General features: G+C 39.7%; 1 protein-coding gene across 1 annotated transcript; it reads left to right on the top strand.

Annotated features, from left to right (window-relative positions):
* Positions 1-13,159: 13,159 nt before the first annotated feature.
* Positions 13,160-15,329, top strand: LOC130747505 (uncharacterized). The gene is made up of 4 exons (XM_057600463.1): positions 13,160-13,657; positions 13,766-14,391; positions 14,554-14,848; positions 15,180-15,329. The coding sequence occupies exons 1-4, from the start codon at positions 13,160-13,162 to the stop codon at positions 15,327-15,329; spliced, it is 1,569 nt and encodes a 522-aa protein (XP_057456446.1).
* The last annotated feature ends 4,521 nt before the right edge of the window (positions 15,330-19,850 follow it).

The following is a 19,850-nucleotide window of genomic DNA, read 5'->3' as shown; positions in this document are numbered from 1 at the left end:
CTATAATGGTTAAGACATTGATACCAGGAATGCCTCTCCAATTAGCAACTACCCCCCGTTAAAATTGCTCTTAGTATTTATGGATTTTGCTATAAATTTTTTTTTGGTACATTGAAAAATTAAAAAGAACTACAAAGCAACTAAATCATTCTGAAGAAGAGGCATTACTCAGGAGGAGAAACTAAATCCAATGCGTCACATTGGAGCCTGGCACCAATTTCCGCTAGACAATCTGCTGGAGCATTTCCCTCTCGCGGCACATGACCAATTTTAACATCCCAATTCCTAGAAAGAAGCAAAAGGATATCCATTAATAATGTACTATAACGATGAAACTCAGCGCCACGCTTTTCTATTGCACGAATCATCTCCAAACAATCAGTTCCACAAACTACTTCCCGCCAATTCTTCTTCCAAACATATCTCAATCATGTTGCCAGTCCTTGCATTTCCGCATACAGAGGGTCTCCTCATTTACTCCCAACATAAAATCCGCCTAGCCACAAGCCTGCAGAGTCACGCACAAGGCCTCCAATACCCATACAGCCGCTAACCGCACTATAGGAGCCATCCACCATGAGCGAAACACCCCCCCGGAGGAGGTGTCCAAGTCCCAATCCCCGGTTGTAGCGGTGCCTCCACGCCATTCATCCATTTCTCATAATCATCCAAATCCCTCCTAATTTCATCACATATGGAGGTAACTGTCCAGCGCTTATCTCCCAGAGTCATTTCATTCCTTCAACGCCATTGTCGCCATAAAACAGCAAGAAACAACACAGAATGCTTACCTCGAAGTTGCGCCTCCACCCACCGCTGAACTGATGACGCAAGAAAGCCCGACCATCCCAGCGCATTGAAGCGGCTCCAAACCTCTCTCGCATGGGGACAATCTCGTAGCGCATGGAGATTATCCTCGAGTCCAGAGGAGCAACGCCCACATGATGAAGAAGGAGACACGTGGCAACGAAATCGCTGCGCATTTGAACTATGAAAACTTTTATAAAAATTTTCAAATAATTGTAATTGTAGGGACTTACATATTAAGGGTTGGGTGGGATGAAGGGTCCAGGGTTCGAACCCTTAAAATGACTAATTACTAATTTTTTTTAAAGATAAATATATAATATAAGGATATAGTTGAGAAACATCCCCTCTCAACATGGGTACAATAACCAGTCAACAAAAGCCGACAACAAGCTCAGCTACAGTGGCTGGCTGAAACCTCCCAAAATCCTCTAAAACCCAACAAGCATAAGCATCAAAACCCTACCAATAACCTCTAAGCACCCCACACCAAACAAAAACCAACCAACGCAACAGAGCTAGAGCTAAGACCCAAATCCTAAGAAACCAAAAAACATATAGTAAAAAGCACAAAGAAAGTAGAAAACACGGATCAAACGAACAAAATCCAGAACCAACAGCAGCACAACCTCTCGATCACACCCAACATCCTTCAACTAGAAACCCATCAACACCAACAAGAAGCCAAAAACGCGAGGCCAGAAGGCGACCGTAGCCTGAACGATCTCGTCAACGCCAATGGAAAACAGGAGTGGAAGCAACAACACCAACATGAAGCGAGAAACACCGAGGCCGGAAGGCGACCGTAGCCTCAATGAGCTTGCCAACGCCAAAGAAAGAAAGTTGTACCCACAAGCCTAGGAAGACACCCACCACCGCGCCAAGAAGCTTCATCATCACAACCTGCAATAGAAAAGGGAAGAGTAGAGAAAAACATTTGCCTTCACCAACACCTCAACCTTGCCAAACCACAACCACCCGCCTCGAACCAACTGAGCCTTGTCGAGGCACCACCTAGCTCGACTGCCACACCCAGCCACCATCATAAGCTCCCTGGCCAAAAACCCAAAACCCTTCAGCAAAACGGAACGACCCCAAAACACCTGAGCCGAGAAAACCCAGACTAAATGATCGACGACGCCCGTGAAGTTGGGAAGAGAAGCAGCGACGTGGGGAGCCAAGAGCCACACCCACACAAGACCAGCACGGCGAGACCTCGACGGAAATAATTGAAGCAGGATCCACGAATAGAACGCCTCAAGGAGAAAAGGGGGGGCGACACCAGGACGAAGGGAGATCAGAACAGAGTCAATCCCGCGAACTAGAGGAAGAACACCATCACCGCGAACCAAACACGCCGGAAACCATAATAGAACGGGAGGGGCGACAACCGCCACCTTATTGAAGCCTAAAGTACCAACCCGGCCGGAACCCTAAACGCCAAGCACCGCTGAAATCAAGTCACAGGATCTTGGGAGGGTCGAGGAGAAGGAGAAAACGAAAAAAGAGAGGCGAGACACCTCATTTTTTAAACACTTCATTTCCACCTATTTTTGTTCATATCTCTATCCTCTTATCATTTATCACATCTCATACTTTCTCTCTTATACTTTTTCTTTTCTTCCTTTCTCTCTCTTCATTCCACCTTAAAAAGAGGTGTGTAAATAACATTTTCCTTTGAGATGCTCTTAGGAAGAGTTTAGATCATCTCCAATGCAAGGTTCTTAGTTCTTATTTTTGAGTTAAGAACTAAGAACTGAGTTCTTAACCATTGGAAGGGATGACGTTGAGTTCTTAGCATAAAAAATTAATTTTTTCTCTCTCATTCATTTAATTTAAGTATTGAATTAGTATTTAAATTTAAATGAAAATTACATGAAAATAAAAAATATTAATATAATTGTATTGTGAGACCTGATGAATAGTGCTACGAACTAAGAATTCAGGATTGGAGCAAAATGTACGGGTCCACTAGTATTGGAGATGCTCTTAGAGCATCTTTATCCATCACACTCACTAGAGTGTCTACACTTTATTCTTTACAATTCCCTATAGTGCCACATTATCTAAACCATTTTACTAACTTTTTACTCCAGCCAAAAAACTCTTAAAAGTTTCTCTAGTAGACCTCACATTCAACTACACATTTTATATGATAAAATGATAAGCAAATATAATAATATTTTATAAGAACATATTTATGAGAGACACATATATGAGAGAGAAGTTTCTACACTACCACACCGAAATTAGACAAGGTGGAAAAATCATTTCTCTCCCATAGAATGAGACACTAATTAATGAGAGAGTCTCTTTGGTGTGAGACACTCCCATTGGAGATGCCGTTAGTATGACACGCAACATAAATGGACGTGGTTATTGTGTTGACGGTTGAGAGAAGTATATTTAGATTTTTGGGTCAAAGGCATTAATTTATTTCAATAGTAATTGATGATATTCAATTCAATTCAATTGTGAAAGAAACCTGCCTATCAAAAAAAAAAATTGTGAAAGAAACCTTACTTAATTAATAATGAGGAGGGAGAGTAACAGGTAGAGGTGCGCGTGAAAGCGAAAGTTCCCAGGTCAAGTCTCTGACCCTTTCATTTCCATGCCTTGCCATTATTTTAGGCTTTATTACTCATCCATTTCTTCGTTCACACTTTTCATTTCACAATTTTTTTCCTACTAATGTTTTGTTTGGTATGGCCAAATTTGTGAAGAGAGAAAGAAGGTGGAGAAGAGAAGGAGTAATGATATATACATACCTCACTTTCTCTTCTATCTTATTTTCACTTATTTTACTTTCTATCTCTCTCTGCATTTCCTGTTAAATCACAAATCATATCATTCATTTCTCTCTTATTCCTACTTAATCTCACAAGGTGGAGGTGGAATTGGTATGTTAACTGTTAAGTTAACATTATTCGAAGAGAAGCAACCAGGGGGATAGAGGGAAGTTAAAAGGTGGATTGCAACACCTTTTTACGATCTTTCCAAATTGAAGAAAAAGTGAAGGAGAGACCAAGAATTATTTGTCTTTTCATAAGTAAACAACATATTCCGATACAAGTGTCTTCTCATAAAATGGAAAGAAGAAATACCTTGCACAAAGATAGAAGCGCGGAGGCAATGGTAGTGATGAGACGATAGGGGAGGTCGTGACAGTGACAACAACAGAGGTTATGGTAGCAACGAGACAACAATAGAGGTGGCAACAACAACGAAGGTTGTGGAAGCGATAACGAAGGCTATGGTAGTGACGAGATGAGATTGGAAATGGCAGCAACTGTAACGACGACAGTGGGAAGGCAGAGCGGTGGGTGAGGCAACAAAGATGTGGAGATGAGCGTGGGAGAGAGAGTGAACTAATGACTGAGGGAAGCGTTGTAACATCGAAGGGTGGAGGGAGAGGCGATAGAGGGAGGAAAGGGTGATAGGTTTGGTGGCAAAGAGGAGATGGGGTGGCAGATGGGTAGGGATGGCAATGGGTCGGGTAGGGTGCGGGTTTTGCCAAACCCAAACCCAAACCCGAAATCAAAAACCCACACCCGCACCCGCACCCGAACCCGAAATGGGTGGTGAACTTAAACCCACACCCGAACCCATTGGGTTTCGGGTTCACCCGACCCGTACCCACACCCGCACACAACCTCAAACAAACAGTTGAACTCGGAAACCCGACCTGAAAAAGACTGTGAAGAGAGCTATATTATGTAATGTAACATTGTAATTGCCATGTTACTGTTAAATTAATATGCAAGATGCTGCATATATTGTACTGCACAAGCAGAATACTTAGGTTTCACTTATACAGATCCGGGTTCGGGTAGGGTTCGGGTGCGGGTTTGGCCAAACCCAAACCCGAACCCGAAAGTGATCGGGTAAAACCCGAACCCGAACCCGAACCCATTTAACTCGGGTTTTCACCCAAGAAATCGGGTCGGGTCGGGTGCCCATGGGTTCAGGCTTCTCTGCCATCCCTACAGATGGGGAAGGGGCAGTCGAGGGAGTGAGGCAGGGGGTAGGGAGGAGTGCGAGAGAGCGGAGGAGTAGGAGGATCAGGTGGTGGAGAGGGCGATAAAAGGGAGAGAGGGATGTGCGTAGGTGGATCTAGTAGCGTAGGGGGGGGGGAGGTTTACAGCGACGACTTGAGGGGTGTCGATTAGGGAGAAGTGTGATGGGGTGTGAGGGAGGGAGCTTATAAGGTTGTTAAGGCGAAGAAATCATAGAGGCTTACAAGGTCGTCGACACTAAGTTGTGTACCTACGAGATGAATCGAACCGAATTCAACTTAGCATCGGTCATGCTAAGTTGGTAAAATTAATGTCGACAATTAATCATCACTAATTGACAGCTGGTGAAACGTCCGCATGAACTGACGATAGTAGCAACTAAGTCGTCACAAGTATTGTTGGTAATTAATTGGTCCAACGCTACACTTTTTTTTGTTCAAACGCTACACTTAAGTGTAATTAAGTTTTCATTTGACGCTTTACTGAAACTAAATGGTGAAAATTAATGTTGGTGTAAATTTTAATGCTATTAGTGTCGGGTGCTGTAGGGTAGTTTCTAATTAGGTGGGGATGTTTAGAGGAAGGAGAAAATAACCCCAGAGGCCAGGGCAGTGAGGGCACCTCCCTCCAATGTTCCCGACCCTATAGCACCCGAAGAGAAACCGAATTGATATTAAAAAAATGTTTAAATGTTTTTTTTTATGTTGACAAAAGGGTGTGAAGTTGATATGAACATAAAGGGTTGTCAACCCTTTTATATATACTTTCTTAAGGGGGAAGCTTGGTATAATGCATGCAGTTCGTAATCAGAGCATAATCAGAGAGCCCCGTGCTGTTGAAAAATATGCGTGTGACCACAAATACTGAGGCAATTCGACTAAGCTTTGTTTGATGGAGAAATATAAGGATTCAAGTAGAGCAGGCTAAAAAAGCTTTCACTATCACTCATTTACAGACGATGCCATTCTATTTGCGGAAGCTATAGAGGTTAAACTACTATCTATGTTAAGTCAATAAGACAATAGATTATTCACTTAAAACAACAGGGTAGCTAAAGATTATTTGGAAGACAATATGTTACAATGATTCTGAATAAAAGATTGATTTTAGCAAAATTGGTTGAAATCATTTATGTTTGAATACATATGAAAAAGTGGTATTTGAAGAGTAATGTGGTGAAATCCAGTTATAAAATTTCATAATTGATTATGTTGAACGCATAACCTACTATATCTAGTTTCTACGAGAAATGATTTTTGGGTTGAAATCAATTCTCAAACATCTTTATTGTCATCCATAATTAAATTACTCTATCATAATTGATTTTGAGATGCTCCAAAGGTGAACCAAACACACACGAATGACTAAACTTTTACTTTGGAAGGTTGTTCATCACAATTTATCCAGGAAAGGAAATACTAAGATCCTATGTGTCAATTATGCAAGAAAGGGAATTAATTAGCAAAGCATGCTCCATGATTATGTGATTGGATATGATCAGTGTGGTATGGATCCCATTTGCAGTAGCTCTTGCTGCAAGACCTAATAACTCTTTCCACAAGTGGTGAGAAGGGAAGGTCGATACGTTGGAGAATAATTTCCTGGACTACTTTGAACAAGTTATGGAAACTATATTTAGTTTACTGTTGTCTATCAGGAAAGCTAGAAATCACAATTTTCTTCTTATAGTACTTAAAGCTGGACCTGGAGATTACATTTATGAAGGCCATAATATGATGTATGGAATGGAGCCCTGCAAAGAATTCCATCCATGAGTTATAAAGAAAACTTCACACTCATATTAGTCATGGGTTGAGAAGGAAACTTCAAATTTCTGTTGTTTCTACGTAGGTTGGTAAAGTAGTCAACTATTAGCTAACCACTGACCATTTAAGATGAGGTTTAATAACTTATAGGTAAGTTAGACAACCCCATAATTTATTTATTATTAGTCAGTAAATTAAACTAAAATTTTAATAAACTAGAGACAACGATTTATCCCTAACTCGTTGGCAAGGAAATAGCTCAGAAAGTGAAATTCTTTTGTAAGCAAAACAAAATTTATTAATAGAAAGATAATAGTGTTGACCACCACACAAGATGTTCTGAACACTACTTCACAACTCACAAAGTGACAATATTTATACATATATTAGTATACAATAATAAAGTATAAAAGATTGATATGGGGTTTCAGAGCAAAATTGAACAGATTCAGTGGCAAGTTGGTTCATCAACATGCAAATTCTTGCAGTACCAGGAGTTGACTTGCAGTTTTCAACCTCCTAAGATGGCCTAAAAGAGCAACACTTAACAGATTAATATTGACTTATACATGAAGGATGGTCCATTAATATTGGTCCCTCCAAGCTTTTAGAACATATTCTTCTAGTGATCTATTTCTCTGGCTTCTACCATATTTTATGGTTTTGCTAGACCCATAACATTTAATTCATGAGATAATAATCAGGAATATATGTCAGGATATGCCAATAAACTACTATTTTATGTTGACATTGTGATCTTTATGATGGAGTAATGGTGACTATAAATAAGGGTGTGATTGTTCACTATTTGGCATCAGAGTTGAGGTTGAGAGATGATGGAGTTAATTAGAGGAAGAGAAGGGCCTTGTATGTAGATGAAGAGTCATGTCAGGTAGCCAAGGATGACTTGCCTTGCATGCTGAAACCAATTCTTGGAACTGAAAAGTCCCAACTCGTTTGGTTTTTTGCAGGGCAGGCATTCTCGGCTTGTTGATTGTCTCTTGTCTAACATGCTAGACCTTTACTCTTCCCATATCATATCAAGTATCAATCATGAATCAGCAAAAAGGAAGTCTCACTACTGCTACCTGATCATGAAGGCATGAGACATTGAATGCAGCTATTAATTTCAGGACATCGTTGTGGTCTTGTAAGGGGCTGAACTCCGCTGTACTCATTTGGTGTCCTCCCATTTCTTATCTCGCCAATCAAATTATACCATGTCATTAAATAATCACTCATGCAAGGTTTGTTGGAAAAGTTGTATGTATTTCAAAAGTTCAAAGTCTCATATTACCTATGTGATGAATCCTTATAACAGTTTATATTTCAAACTTTACATTGTGATGGTATAGTAGTAGGGAGTTAGCCTCGCGCGCATGAGATTGGGCTTCGTTGGCCCAATGCAGTGCAAATTTAAGGATTTGTCCCGTTCTGCGCATGACTAATGGAAGAGATTCTTAGCATTTAGTTTTAAAGAAGGTCTTGAAGGGTGCCTTTTATTCATCTTTTAAAGAAGAACCTGAAGGGTACCATTTATATCCATGAGGCTAATCCTATCTTACCCTCTAAAACTATTTGCAACGTTTTCTCTTTAAAGAGCATCACTGCTCTGATTTTTGTTTTACTACTTTGTGTGTCAATGTAAAGTAGAAGGGTGCCTTTTATTCATCTTTTAAAGAAGATCCTGAAGGGTACCATTTATCCATGAGGTTAATCTTATCTTACATCTAAAACTATTTGCAACGTTTTCTCTTTAAAGCATTACTGCTTTGAATTTTGTTTTACTACTTTGTGTGTCAATGTAAAGTAGGTAGACAGAAAATACAAGCAAATGAGGACAATATGACTGATGAGAAAAGCAATGATGTCCACACAATATGGAGAATTGGAGATGGATTAATGTGGTGATCAGTGAAATGAAATCTTCAATTTAGCACTGGCGGAGAAGCAGTAAATCGTGTTTCACAATAGCTATGAAATACAACTTTGTGGCATATATGTAAAGTTTTTTTTAGAGAGACAACTTTATATACTAGTATTATACCCGTTTGTCCGTGCGATGCACGGATACATTTTTTATGCATGATACTGTTAATTACAATTATTGAGTATTTTATATATGTGAACGATTTAATTTTGTATTAACTAAGATGTCTACCTTTAATCAGTTAAACACTTATACGTTGTTATTTACTTATGTTTTATATTCCTTATATGTATATATATGAATTAGATGAGTTTTAAATGTTAATTAAGTTTGACCCTGTGTCGACTTGTATTGAGCATATTCATGAGTGTTGACTAATAAATAAAACCAAAAAACAACTCAACATATATCATTATCTAATGGGAAAGAAAACTATTGATAGCAAAACATCACACACAAAGTATAGCATAGTATCTTACATAACGTCTAATGGAACAAACCAAGAAACAGATAATTGTTCAAAACATGAAAATCAAGTATTACAACATAATAATTCAAACATTGTATGAAATCACACATCATAGAAGTAAACGATGTAGTTATCTGATTCAGATGTCTGCCACAGTTCAATCCTGTGAACTTGCCCATAATTGTCATGACTGATGATATTATTCATGTAGAAGTTACACCACCCTGCAGCCAACTCACCAATCCTGCCACCACTGCCAGATGCTCCTACGGTTGGATAGCGTGGAAGATGCCATGTAATGTGCCCCTGCCAGATGCCCCTAGGCATTTATACGATTTAAATTTGTTTTTCTGAACCAGAACTTCTAATTTCAAAGGTGAAATAGTTAAATTGCTAACTGCTGAGGGCAATAAGAGTCACGTGCTCGTAACATTAGTTAGACTAGTATTTAGTAGTTGAAGTGGTTAATTTGTTATGATTACTGTTTACTAGTGCATAGTTAGTAATATACAGTTAGATACGCTGTAAATCAATTGTATAAATACTGGTCACTGGTTTATAACGTCTCTAACTATATAGTATATACTACTAAGAATGATCATAACAAACTAACTTCATTAACTACTAATTACTATTTGTTTAACTAATTTTACTAACACTAATGTAGTATTATCAGTGTTGAGCCAAAGAAAGACCAAACAAAGGAGATGGTTTAAAATTGGGGGATAAAACTCCACATTGGGCTTTAAAGAGCAAACCATTAGTGGACCAGACACCACATCTTTCACCTAAAACCTTAAGGCAATGGGTGTATGGGTCCTCACACTTATAAACCATTCAAACTTATTCTTATCTTCCAATGTGAGACTTACTCACACTTGAATTCCCAACAATCTCCCCCTTAAGTGTGAGTCTATCTCAAACGAAAGTTGGACTTGTACTCAAACGAAATCTCAGAGGCTGTCATTCTGGGCTTGTACTCCTAAGTCTCAGCGGCCCATGGTCAAACAACCATCAGCTTTGATACCACTATTGGACCAAATAAAGGTCGAAACAAAGGAGATGATTTAACATTGGGGGATAAAACTCCACATTGAGCTTTAAAGAGCAAATCATAAGTGGAGCAGACACCACATCTTTCACCCAAAACTTTAAGGCAATGGGTGTATGGGTCCTCACACTTATAAACCACACAAATTTATTCTTATATTCCAATGTGCGACTTACTCACACTTGAATTCCCAACAATCAGGAAGTATATTATAAGAACAAAGAAAAAACAAAACCCCAAACAGAGACTACACCCGAGCAAAACTAAGTTCTATAGCACCTACAACGAGAAGATGTTCAAGCTCATGAGGGGATCAGTTGTATACGCTGTAAACTAGTTGTATAAATGTCAAATTGCATTTATAAAATGACTTTGATCATTGTGATCAATATTTATACAACTGATTTACAAAGTATATAACTATATACTATTAATTGTACACTACTAACAAGATCGTAACAAGCTAACTACATTAACTACTAATTACTATTAGTTTAAAGGCTTAATTCAATTTTGGGCCCCTGATGTTTCAAAAATGAGTGATCGGGGCCCCTCGTGTTTAAACGTAGCGGTCAGGCACCCCAACGTTTCAAAAACGTGCGTTCCAAGCCCTTCTGTTAAGTTCCGTTAGTTTAACCAAACGGAGCCCGTGACGTGAATTTTCTTTTTCATTTTAACATTTTATTTTTTACCCAGAAATTTCCCCTCAATACACAAACACGATTCCCCCAATTTTTTACCCTAATTTCATCCTAACTTAGCAAGAGAAGAGAGATTGAGAGGTTGGTGCGGCTTCAACCCCTAAAGTTCCTGATTTTCTTCAAGCTTCGAATCCAACGGTGCTCAGCCAAGGATGGTGCGCGTGGCATGGAGAGGGAGAGGTCGTGGACGGGGAGGATCTTCTGTCACAGGGAATCCAAGACAAACGCTCCCTGTAGCTCCTGCTGTGGTCCACCAGGTCACTCCTCCGAGGTACCTTTATGGCATTTTCTCTGTCGTTTTCTACATAGAATATGTTGGTGGTGTTAATTTATTGAAGGTCTTTACTGTGGTTGTTTGATTCTAGGTACTTACCTGTAAATGTTTTTCATGGAGGGAAGTTTGTGACTCACCCTAGGTCTGAATATATTGATGGGGAATGTGTGAAGCTCGAAAAATGTGATATTGATACCCTAAACTCAATTGAGTTGAACAGTATTGCCAAGGATCTGGGTTATAGCTCATTTAAAGTCTGGTACCTTGAACCTGGGTTTGGGCTTCAAAATGGTTTGAGACCCTTTGTAGATGATGCAGATGTTAGGGCTGAGCACTGGGCGGGTACGGGCGGGTTTGGGTCAGATAGCTCGGGTTTGGACGAGTTTGTAGCATGCATATCTCAACCCATCTCCGTCCGATCCAAGACTCGGATAACTCGGGTGCGGGTTGGGTCGGTTGACAGGTTAGGCGGGTCGGTTTTCACGGGTATTGTTTGGGGCTAAATCACAGATCTGGTTCAGAAAAACTCTAAAAAGCCCCTACCGTTCACGTCTTTATCTGCAGCAACAAGCGTAAGCAAGCAACCATTGCTGAGGAGGAAGAGAGCTTGCACAACCGCGTACAGTCCGCCTCATCATTTGCTTGGCCAAGAAAACTTTCGATCCCTCCTTTTGTCCTCAAATTCTTTCGCAACAGCTCCAATGCTCCGCCGTCGAGGTCAACACGTTATTTCCACTTCTTTGGGGGTGGAGGTTGTGTTTTATTTATTAGGCTCTTTTTCTTAACTTTATCTCACGATATTGTCAGATAGTTGCAAAGTTTAAGTGTTAACTTTTTCTATTTGTAAAATAAGTATAAAAATAATCAATGGACTTTTGACAAGACAAGACAGACATTGGAGAGTGTTTCATGCAGTATGGCAGACATTGCGTGTCATTTTAGTGATCACACAGCAGAAAGTTTGCAAGATAGCTGTATACTTTTGAATTTCAAATTGTTTTATACTACTTTCGGTCGGATTTGGGTTCCGACGGATTCATTAAATGACAACCGAAACCGCCCGAAGCAGCTCCCACTAACCGATTTTCTTTACCCGACAACCCGTAGACCCACTTGCACCCGCCCACAAGCACTTTTTTCCATTCGGATATGCCGGGCTCGGGTCGGGCCCGGTTCTATGATCACCCCTAGCAGATGTGCTGAGGTTCTTCAAAGAGCACAGTGTGAGTGATATTGTCAATTTCTACATTGAGAAACTCACTGATGTTCCTGGATCTTTAGATAACCTGGTAATTGATGATGATGTGGTGTATGATGAGGTTGAGATAGTTTCTTGCTCTGTTGCTCAACCTAGTCATCTTGAGCCTGAATCTGATGCTCAACCAATATCTCATGCCCCACCTGAACCTGAACCTCAAAGTGAAGTTGAAGCTGAACCCGTGCAAGTTGATGGTGAACCTGTGGTAGATGATGCTGAACCTGTGCTAGCTCAACCTGAAGCTGAACCTGTACCAGTTGATGCTGAACCTATGCTAGCTCAACCTGAAGGTGAAAATCCATCAAGTGAAGATGAAGATTACATTGGTAGTTCAGATGATGAGGATGACAGTGAAGTTATCCTTGATGACAATGATTATGAAGAAGGCAATGACTGGAGTCAAGTTCTTCCTGTGAATTACAAAGCTCCTCCTGTTGTTTGCCCAAGCAAAATTGTTTCTTATTTTGAAGATGAGAATGAGAGTTCTGAAGACCTAGAAAGTCCATATGACAGTGATGAGGATTGTGAGAAGCTAAGGAGGAGGAAATTTCCAAAATTTTAGGTTGGAGATGAAGGTTCTGTGATCAAATTTGAGGTTGGCCATGTATTTACTGATCCAAATCTGTTTAGAGATGCTGTGAGAGACTATGCCCTGCAAAATAAGAAGGATATTGTGTTTTAAAAAAAATGAACCTAAGAGGATTGTAATCAAATGTCAGGAAGGGTGTCCATTTTATTTGAGGGCTTCCAAGTATGAACAGAATAGCTATTGACAAATTGTCACATTAAAGGATGAGCGCACATGCTACTTGAGTAATAAAAACAGACAAGCAAGACCTTCCTTTGTTGCTAAGAAATTTGTTCCCCTTCTAAGGCATACCCCTCACATGAGATTAAAATTATTGGGTGAGGAAGCTAAAAATAAGTGGGGTGTGAGACTGAGTAGGTTTCAGTTATCTAGAGCTAGAGTCAAGGCACAGAAGATGATTGAAGGGGGAACCTTAGAGCAATACAAGCATCTCAGAAGTTATGGTGAAGAATTGAGAAGAAGTAATCCAGGGAGCACAGTGGTGATCAAAACCATGGCAGGGGCTGGTGTAGCTGTATTTGAGAGGATATATGTATGTCTAGCTGCATGTAAAAGAGCTTTTGCCACCACAAGTAGACCTCTAATTGGTTTAGATGGGTGTTTTCTCAAAGGTTTTTATGGTGGGCAACTCTTAACTGCAGTTCGAAAGGATGGTAACAATCAGATGTATCTTATAGCTTATGCAGTTGTGGAGGCAGAGACAAAAGACTCTTGGGATTGGTTTCTAGATTTGTTACTATTTGACTTAAACAGTATTCAGAACAAGAGATGGTGCTTCATCTCTGATCAACAGAAGGTGCTTATTTTACAAAATTTGCATTTTATTAGTCCTACTTTTATTGTTACTGTTAAGCCTTACTGTTATTGTTATTCCTTACTGTTTCTGGATTGATTGTTTTTGAAGGGACTTGTTCCTACACTGGTAGCCATGGATGAGAATGTTGATAACAGATTCTGTGTTAAACATCTGTATGCAAACTTCAGGAAGAAATACCCGGGGGATGAAATGAAAGGAGCATTGTGGAATGCTGCAAGGGCATGTACTGTGTCATGGTGGGAAAAGGCCATGCTCAAAATCAAAGAATTGAATGAGGATGCTTGGAATGACTTGAAGCAGGTCCCTATGAAACAATGGAGCAGAGCTGGCTATAGCACATACCCTGTATGTGACTTGCAGGTTAATAACATGTGCGAAGCCTTCAACAAAGCAATCCTAGAGTATAGGGATAAACTTATAATCAACTTACTTGAAGGATTGAAAATCTATCTCATAAATAGGATTGTGAAGCAAAGGGATGTGGTTCTTAGGTACCAGGGAGAGCTATGTCCAGCCATTCAGAAGAAGTTAGAGGTGTCTAAGAGAGACTCTACTGCCTGGCTTCCAGTGAATGTTGGTGATCAAAACAATGCTCTGTTTGAGGTGACAAATGGCACATGGAAGTATGCTGTGAACTTGGCTGCAAAGACTTGTGCATGCAGAAGGTGGGACCTAACTGGCATCCCTTGCTGCCATGTTGTTGCTTGCTCATGGTATAACAACACTAGGCCTGAGGAATATGTTGACTCCTATTATTGGAAAATGCATCATGCTATTTTGTGCATTCATTTCCTTGCCGCCATGTTGTTTTGCATTTTGTGCTTGCATATGCATATATTTTGTCTTGTCTAATATGAGAATACATTCATATGTAGGAAAAGTACATTTTTGAGGACTTATGAGAATATCATTTTGCCATGCAATGGTCCTGACTTGTGGCCTAGCCCAGGGGACAATGTCTTGCCAATTGTACCACTAGAAATGAGAAGGGCACCAGGAAGGCCAAAGAAAAAAAGGGTCAAGGCAGCTGATGAGCCAAGAGATCCACATAAGCTCAGTAGAATTCAATGCACAGTATTCTGTGGAAACTGTAGAAGGTCAGGCCACAACATCAGATCATGCAGAGCTAAAACAGCTGCTGACATTGTTATTCCACCAGGATGGAATAAGGTAATCTTTGGTTCAGTCATTTATCATTAGTTCATTCATGTTGTTAATGTATTTAACCTTGATTTGCATGCTCACATAAAAGCAAGAAGAAAACTAATGGGGCAAGTGGTAGTGGAACAACTCCTGGAGCACAAGAAGGACAAGCTCAGGAAGGACCAAATCAAGCATCACCTCAGCCACCAAACCAAGGAGGATCTCAGGCACCTTAGCAAGGATAATCTCAGCCACCAAACCAAGGAGGAAATAAGGTAATGGATTTATCTTGGTGCTTCATTTAACATTGGTTTAATGTTATTCAATTTTTTGAACCTTGGTGGTTGTATGTTCACAGAAAAATAAGAAGAAAAGTAAGGGGGCAAGTGGCAGTGGAACTCAAGGAGCAAATGAAGGAGGATCTGAGCCACCTACTCAGGGTTCTGTGTTTAATGATGGTGTATTGAGTCAGCAAAGATCATCACAAGCAGGAAGTGCCAATAACTGAGGGTGGAAATGAAGGGGAACCTGGAGAATTAAGGACCAGAAAGAGAACAAGAGCATCATTGGCAGATGTGGGAACTCAATGAAGTCAGACTTCAAGAGCATCATTTGTCTAAGAACCTATTTCTATGTCTAAGAACTTGTAATTTGTTTTGTAGTTTGAACCTATGTGTATTGACTAAGAAGTTACTCATGTTGTGATGTCTAAGAACCTGTGTGATGTTTTGAACCTATGTGATGTTCTGAACCTATGTCATGTTCTGAACCTATTTTGTTGTGTTGTATTGAATGATGAGTTAAGTAAGGTTGATGTTATAATTGTTGTCATGTCTAGTTTGTATTCAATTGTTATGATGTCTTGATTGTGACATATTGCATTATGTGAAAGGAGAAAGAAAGTAAAGCAAAGCAGGGATAGATAACATCATAACATTAGATAACAAACAACCTTTCTCATTGCATTAGAAAATGGACCTAGAAAACATAACATAGTCTTTCTCATTCTCCTTACATTCCATCATTCTCTTTCATTCCTAGCCTATGTCCTATAAATTTTCACCAACAACATTACAATGACAAGCAACAAAGCTGCACAAAGTCCCCACCCAATTACACAACACCTAGTCAAATACATCTCATTCTTCTTATGCACTTCAATCTTGCGGATTAGGCCTGAAATAGCCTTCCTTTCACGTGCATTGCCTTCCCCATCATACCACTGGAAAAATCCGCACATCCTCCTCCCATAAACCAGAAAACTAAACCCAGTGAACCAAACTCGGCAAATAAAATGGCAGATGTGAAGAAATTGACAGTGAAGAAAATGTCAGTGAAGAAATTAGATAGCAAACCCAGTGAACCAAACTCACATGATATTTGCCACAACCATAGAATCGACGCCCAGCATTATCACCCACCCAACATGTAACCAGCTTCGACTCGACACCACAATCGCAGTACCTTGTTCGAACAGAGCCATGGGTGTTGGAGCTTCCACTTGCACTTGACATATGAATCGAACGAGCTTCTTCCTCGTTTCTTACTCTTCGCGCTTCTTCCCCCCTTCTCTTCGAGCTTCTTCCTTTCTCCTTCTCTTCGAGCTTCTTCTTCTCCCCTTCTCTTCTTCTTCTTTCTTTCTTCAATTAGGTTAAAATTGGGGGAATGAAATCGTGCTTCTGATTTGAGGGGGGGAATGAGTTTGGGAAAAAAAAGTTAAATGAAAATAAAAAGCCACGTCAATTAATGAAAGGGGCTCTGTTTGGTCAAACTAACGGAACTTAACAGAAGGGCTTGGAACGTACGTTTTTGATACGTTGGGGTGCCTGACCGCTACGTTTAAACACGGGGGGGCCCGATCGCTCAGTTTTGAAACATTAGGGGCCTAAAATGGAATTAAGCCTAATTTAAATAATTTTTTTAACCACTAATTATATGGCTCTATTATGCTACATTAATTTATTGTAATATTTGGAGGTACTTTTTGGTACAAGGCCATAAGAGAAAATACTAAAGCACAAAGAAAAAACAAAACCCCAAGAAAAGACTACGTCTGAGAAAAACTAAGCTCTATAGCATCTGTAAAGAGAGGATGCTCAAGCTCACGATGGAATTCTAAACAAAGAGAAATTTCCATGACTGTCGGGCACCAACTTTAGATAAAAATATCCACACAATCATTTTTGTCAATGAGAGTATGAATCAAGAGCACCTTTTAACCACTATCGAGCAAATTGCTTATATTTTAAATTAAGACTACATAACCATGATTGTCTGAAGGGAGTCCAAGTCTTATTATGTTGGAGCCTAAACACACCACCTTTCTAAGACACTCATTTGAAGCAATTTGTAACCCATGATGAATAGCGAACAACTCAACATGGAGGATGTCAGAATCCCCTTAAAAATTCATGAAAACCACTATCCAATCTCCCTCACTATTGCGCAAGCATCCTCCAAATCCTAAACTCGCCGCAAGCCACACAAGCCACCATCACAATTAACAACAACTTCCGGGGTGATTGGGACACCCGAGACTGAATATGATTAGTTCAACAGTCAAACAACATATAATCTTACAGCTACTTGCTTTCTTAATTACTCAAGGGAGTGATAGTTAGAAAGTTAGTTTATGATCCCTTTTATGAGGGAACTATGAAAATGATAAGAACAAATATGATGAAATTAAGGAGCATGACTTATAGGTGAACCAATAAGAATATTAAAGAGTTGATTGATGAATTCCAATCCCAACCGTTTTCTCAACTGATTTCAATATGTTTTAATTCTTGCTTGCTTTAGTTTTTCATGTGTTATCGGTTACTAGTCAAAACAACTTGCACAAAATCTGAAAACTCCTTGCTTAAGTGATTATACTAAAGAATGGTATTGTATTTCCAATTCTTTATGGACGATAACAACTCTTTACTATACTACAATTGAACCTTGAGGAATTTGAAAGTGGCATGGTAACAATCCTCTCAACAACGGTGGAGGAAGAGTAAGGAGATGAAGGTGGAGGACAAAGAATTAGATGTGATTAAAATCTTTTCAAGGGTTAGAACTGATATGAAAAACATCACGTAGTCACCTCAACTGATTAGGCTAGCCACGTGGGACGTTGACGGGTCAAAACACTACAAAAATTCGCTCGTTTAGCGTTAGTTGTAATATCCCAAAACCTCGAGGGTCACTTTAGTAACTTTTTCCAAAAGTGTGGGTGAGTTTTGTTCGAAATAAAAACCTTTTTAAAACAGTAAAGTGAATAATAGAAAGAATTACTGAATAACATCATTTCATTAATAGTGTCAAATGTTTGAGTACATCAATTATTAAAACAAAAAGGGAAACAAATGTTTTAGCCTTGCTTGAGCTCATCTACACATGATGGCTTCAAGCAGGTGTCAAGCCCTAGAAACAAAAACTCGACCTCACCACCCCAAGTACAGACACTACTCACACCCACCCGACTCAAAGTCCTCTAAGCACGAACGCCTCATCTACAACCTCCTGAATCTTAGTCCTCAGTAAACACTCCTGACGTTCCAGTAGTTTGTCGATAATGTCCTCAACGCGAGTGTAAGACCCAGGATTTTAGAATTTATTAAATAATTAATTAATTTCCAGCTCACGCATAGGACTTTGTGTAAGCGTGAGTGGAACTTGACTTGTGTTTGACGTTTTGACTAGTGTTATGAAGACGAAAGTTCCCAGTAGGGTTAAGGATGACACTATAGTTATTTGATTGATAGCACGAGCCATATTCGCACTTGACTAAGGTCGAGAGTGTCCGAAGAAGGCTATATCCGCTCCTAGAGCACTGTTTAAGAGAATTTTAGAATTAAAGGTAGAATAAGAACCTCTAAGTATTTTTCCCTTGACCAGTATTCCGATACGAAACCCTGGACTGTACGCTTGTTAGGTTTCGCTTCCCGAAAGTCCGCCGAAGCTAGACTTTAACTTCTCGGGGACTTTAACTAAGACCCTGAATGAAGAGTTTTTCTATTCAGAGCTTCTAACGAAGTTTCCATCCTCTTAGCCTCATTCCTTTCGACGTTTGTGATCTTTTTCCTGAAGGAAGTTTCTTCATCCGACGTCAACTGCAAAAAGTAGTTTTTCGGCGTAAATCGACTCACACCGTCTTTAAAACGTTTTCCTCAATTAAATGAACCTCGATTTGAGTTTCGACATTCTGTCGCCGAATACTCGATTTTTATCAGCAGATGAAAGTACCAAAACGACCGGAACCGCGAAATCTCGATTTTTCGAAATTTCTCCTCACCTATAAAAAGGGAGAAAATGAAATTTCTTCATTTCCTCCCAAGGAGTGGCCGAAGCTTAGAGAGAGAGAGAGAGAGTGGAGCAGAGCTTTTTCATCCTTTGCCTGATCGTCCTGATTTCGGAAGTTACGCGTAGGCACAGAGGTAGGGATGCTTAATCTTACTTCTATTTCTGCTTTCTGTCGGCTTATTCTATCTCTTTCTGTGCTCAAAGTTTAGAACTTTTTGTAAAAATTTCCGATTACCTCGATTTTTCTTTCCAACTATCTTGTACTACAACCCAACATGCTATAATCACTGTCGGATCATTCGGAATTTCACCGAGTCGCCGTAGATCTGAAAAACTGACTAAAAACTCATTTTCTTCACATGTGCTTACTTTCTTATCAAAAAGTCGCAACCAAACTTAGTACTCTTGAGATTAAGTGCTATAAACGTCGTTGTGAACAACCCCATCAATTTTGTTTTTCAGAATTTCAACTTTGAGTTTTCGGTCATTAATTCTTGACCAAAATACCCCTAATTCTTATTTTTAGTCGTTAAATTTTTCTGAGAGTTTCCCTGGCCTAGATATCACCTAAGAATACCTAGGAATTAAATTAGATCGAAGAAAAAGTTCGGGAAACCCGATTTTTGGTAGTGGCCGAAACTTTTTGGAGCTGTACCGTGTCCAAAAAATGATTTTTGGGTTTGTATGGCTTAAGCCATAGCGTATCCCTCTCCGTGCTCGAAATTTTGGCTTTGGTTTC

Source organism: Lotus japonicus, chromosome 1 (assembly GCF_012489685.1).
Source record: "Lotus japonicus ecotype B-129 chromosome 1, LjGifu_v1.2".
Taxonomy (NCBI): domain Eukaryota; kingdom Viridiplantae; phylum Streptophyta; class Magnoliopsida; order Fabales; family Fabaceae; genus Lotus; species Lotus japonicus.
Note: the sequence above shows the minus strand (reverse complement) of the source record. Positions and strands in the feature narration are given on the sequence as shown.

Excerpts from the sequence above, each read along its gene's own strand:
- LOC130747505 (XM_057600463.1), top strand. The coding sequence starts at position 13,160 with ATGAGATTAAAATTATTGGGTGAGGAAGCTAAAAATAAGTGGGGTGTG. Across the intron at positions 13,658-13,765 it reads TCATCTCTGATCAACAGAAG|GGACTTGTTCCTACACTGGT; the intron begins GTGCTTATTTTA and ends TTGTTTTTGAAG. Across the intron at positions 14,849-15,179 it reads TTCCACCAGGATGGAATAAG|AAAAATAAGAAGAAAAGTAA; the intron begins GTAATCTTTGGT and ends GTATGTTCACAG.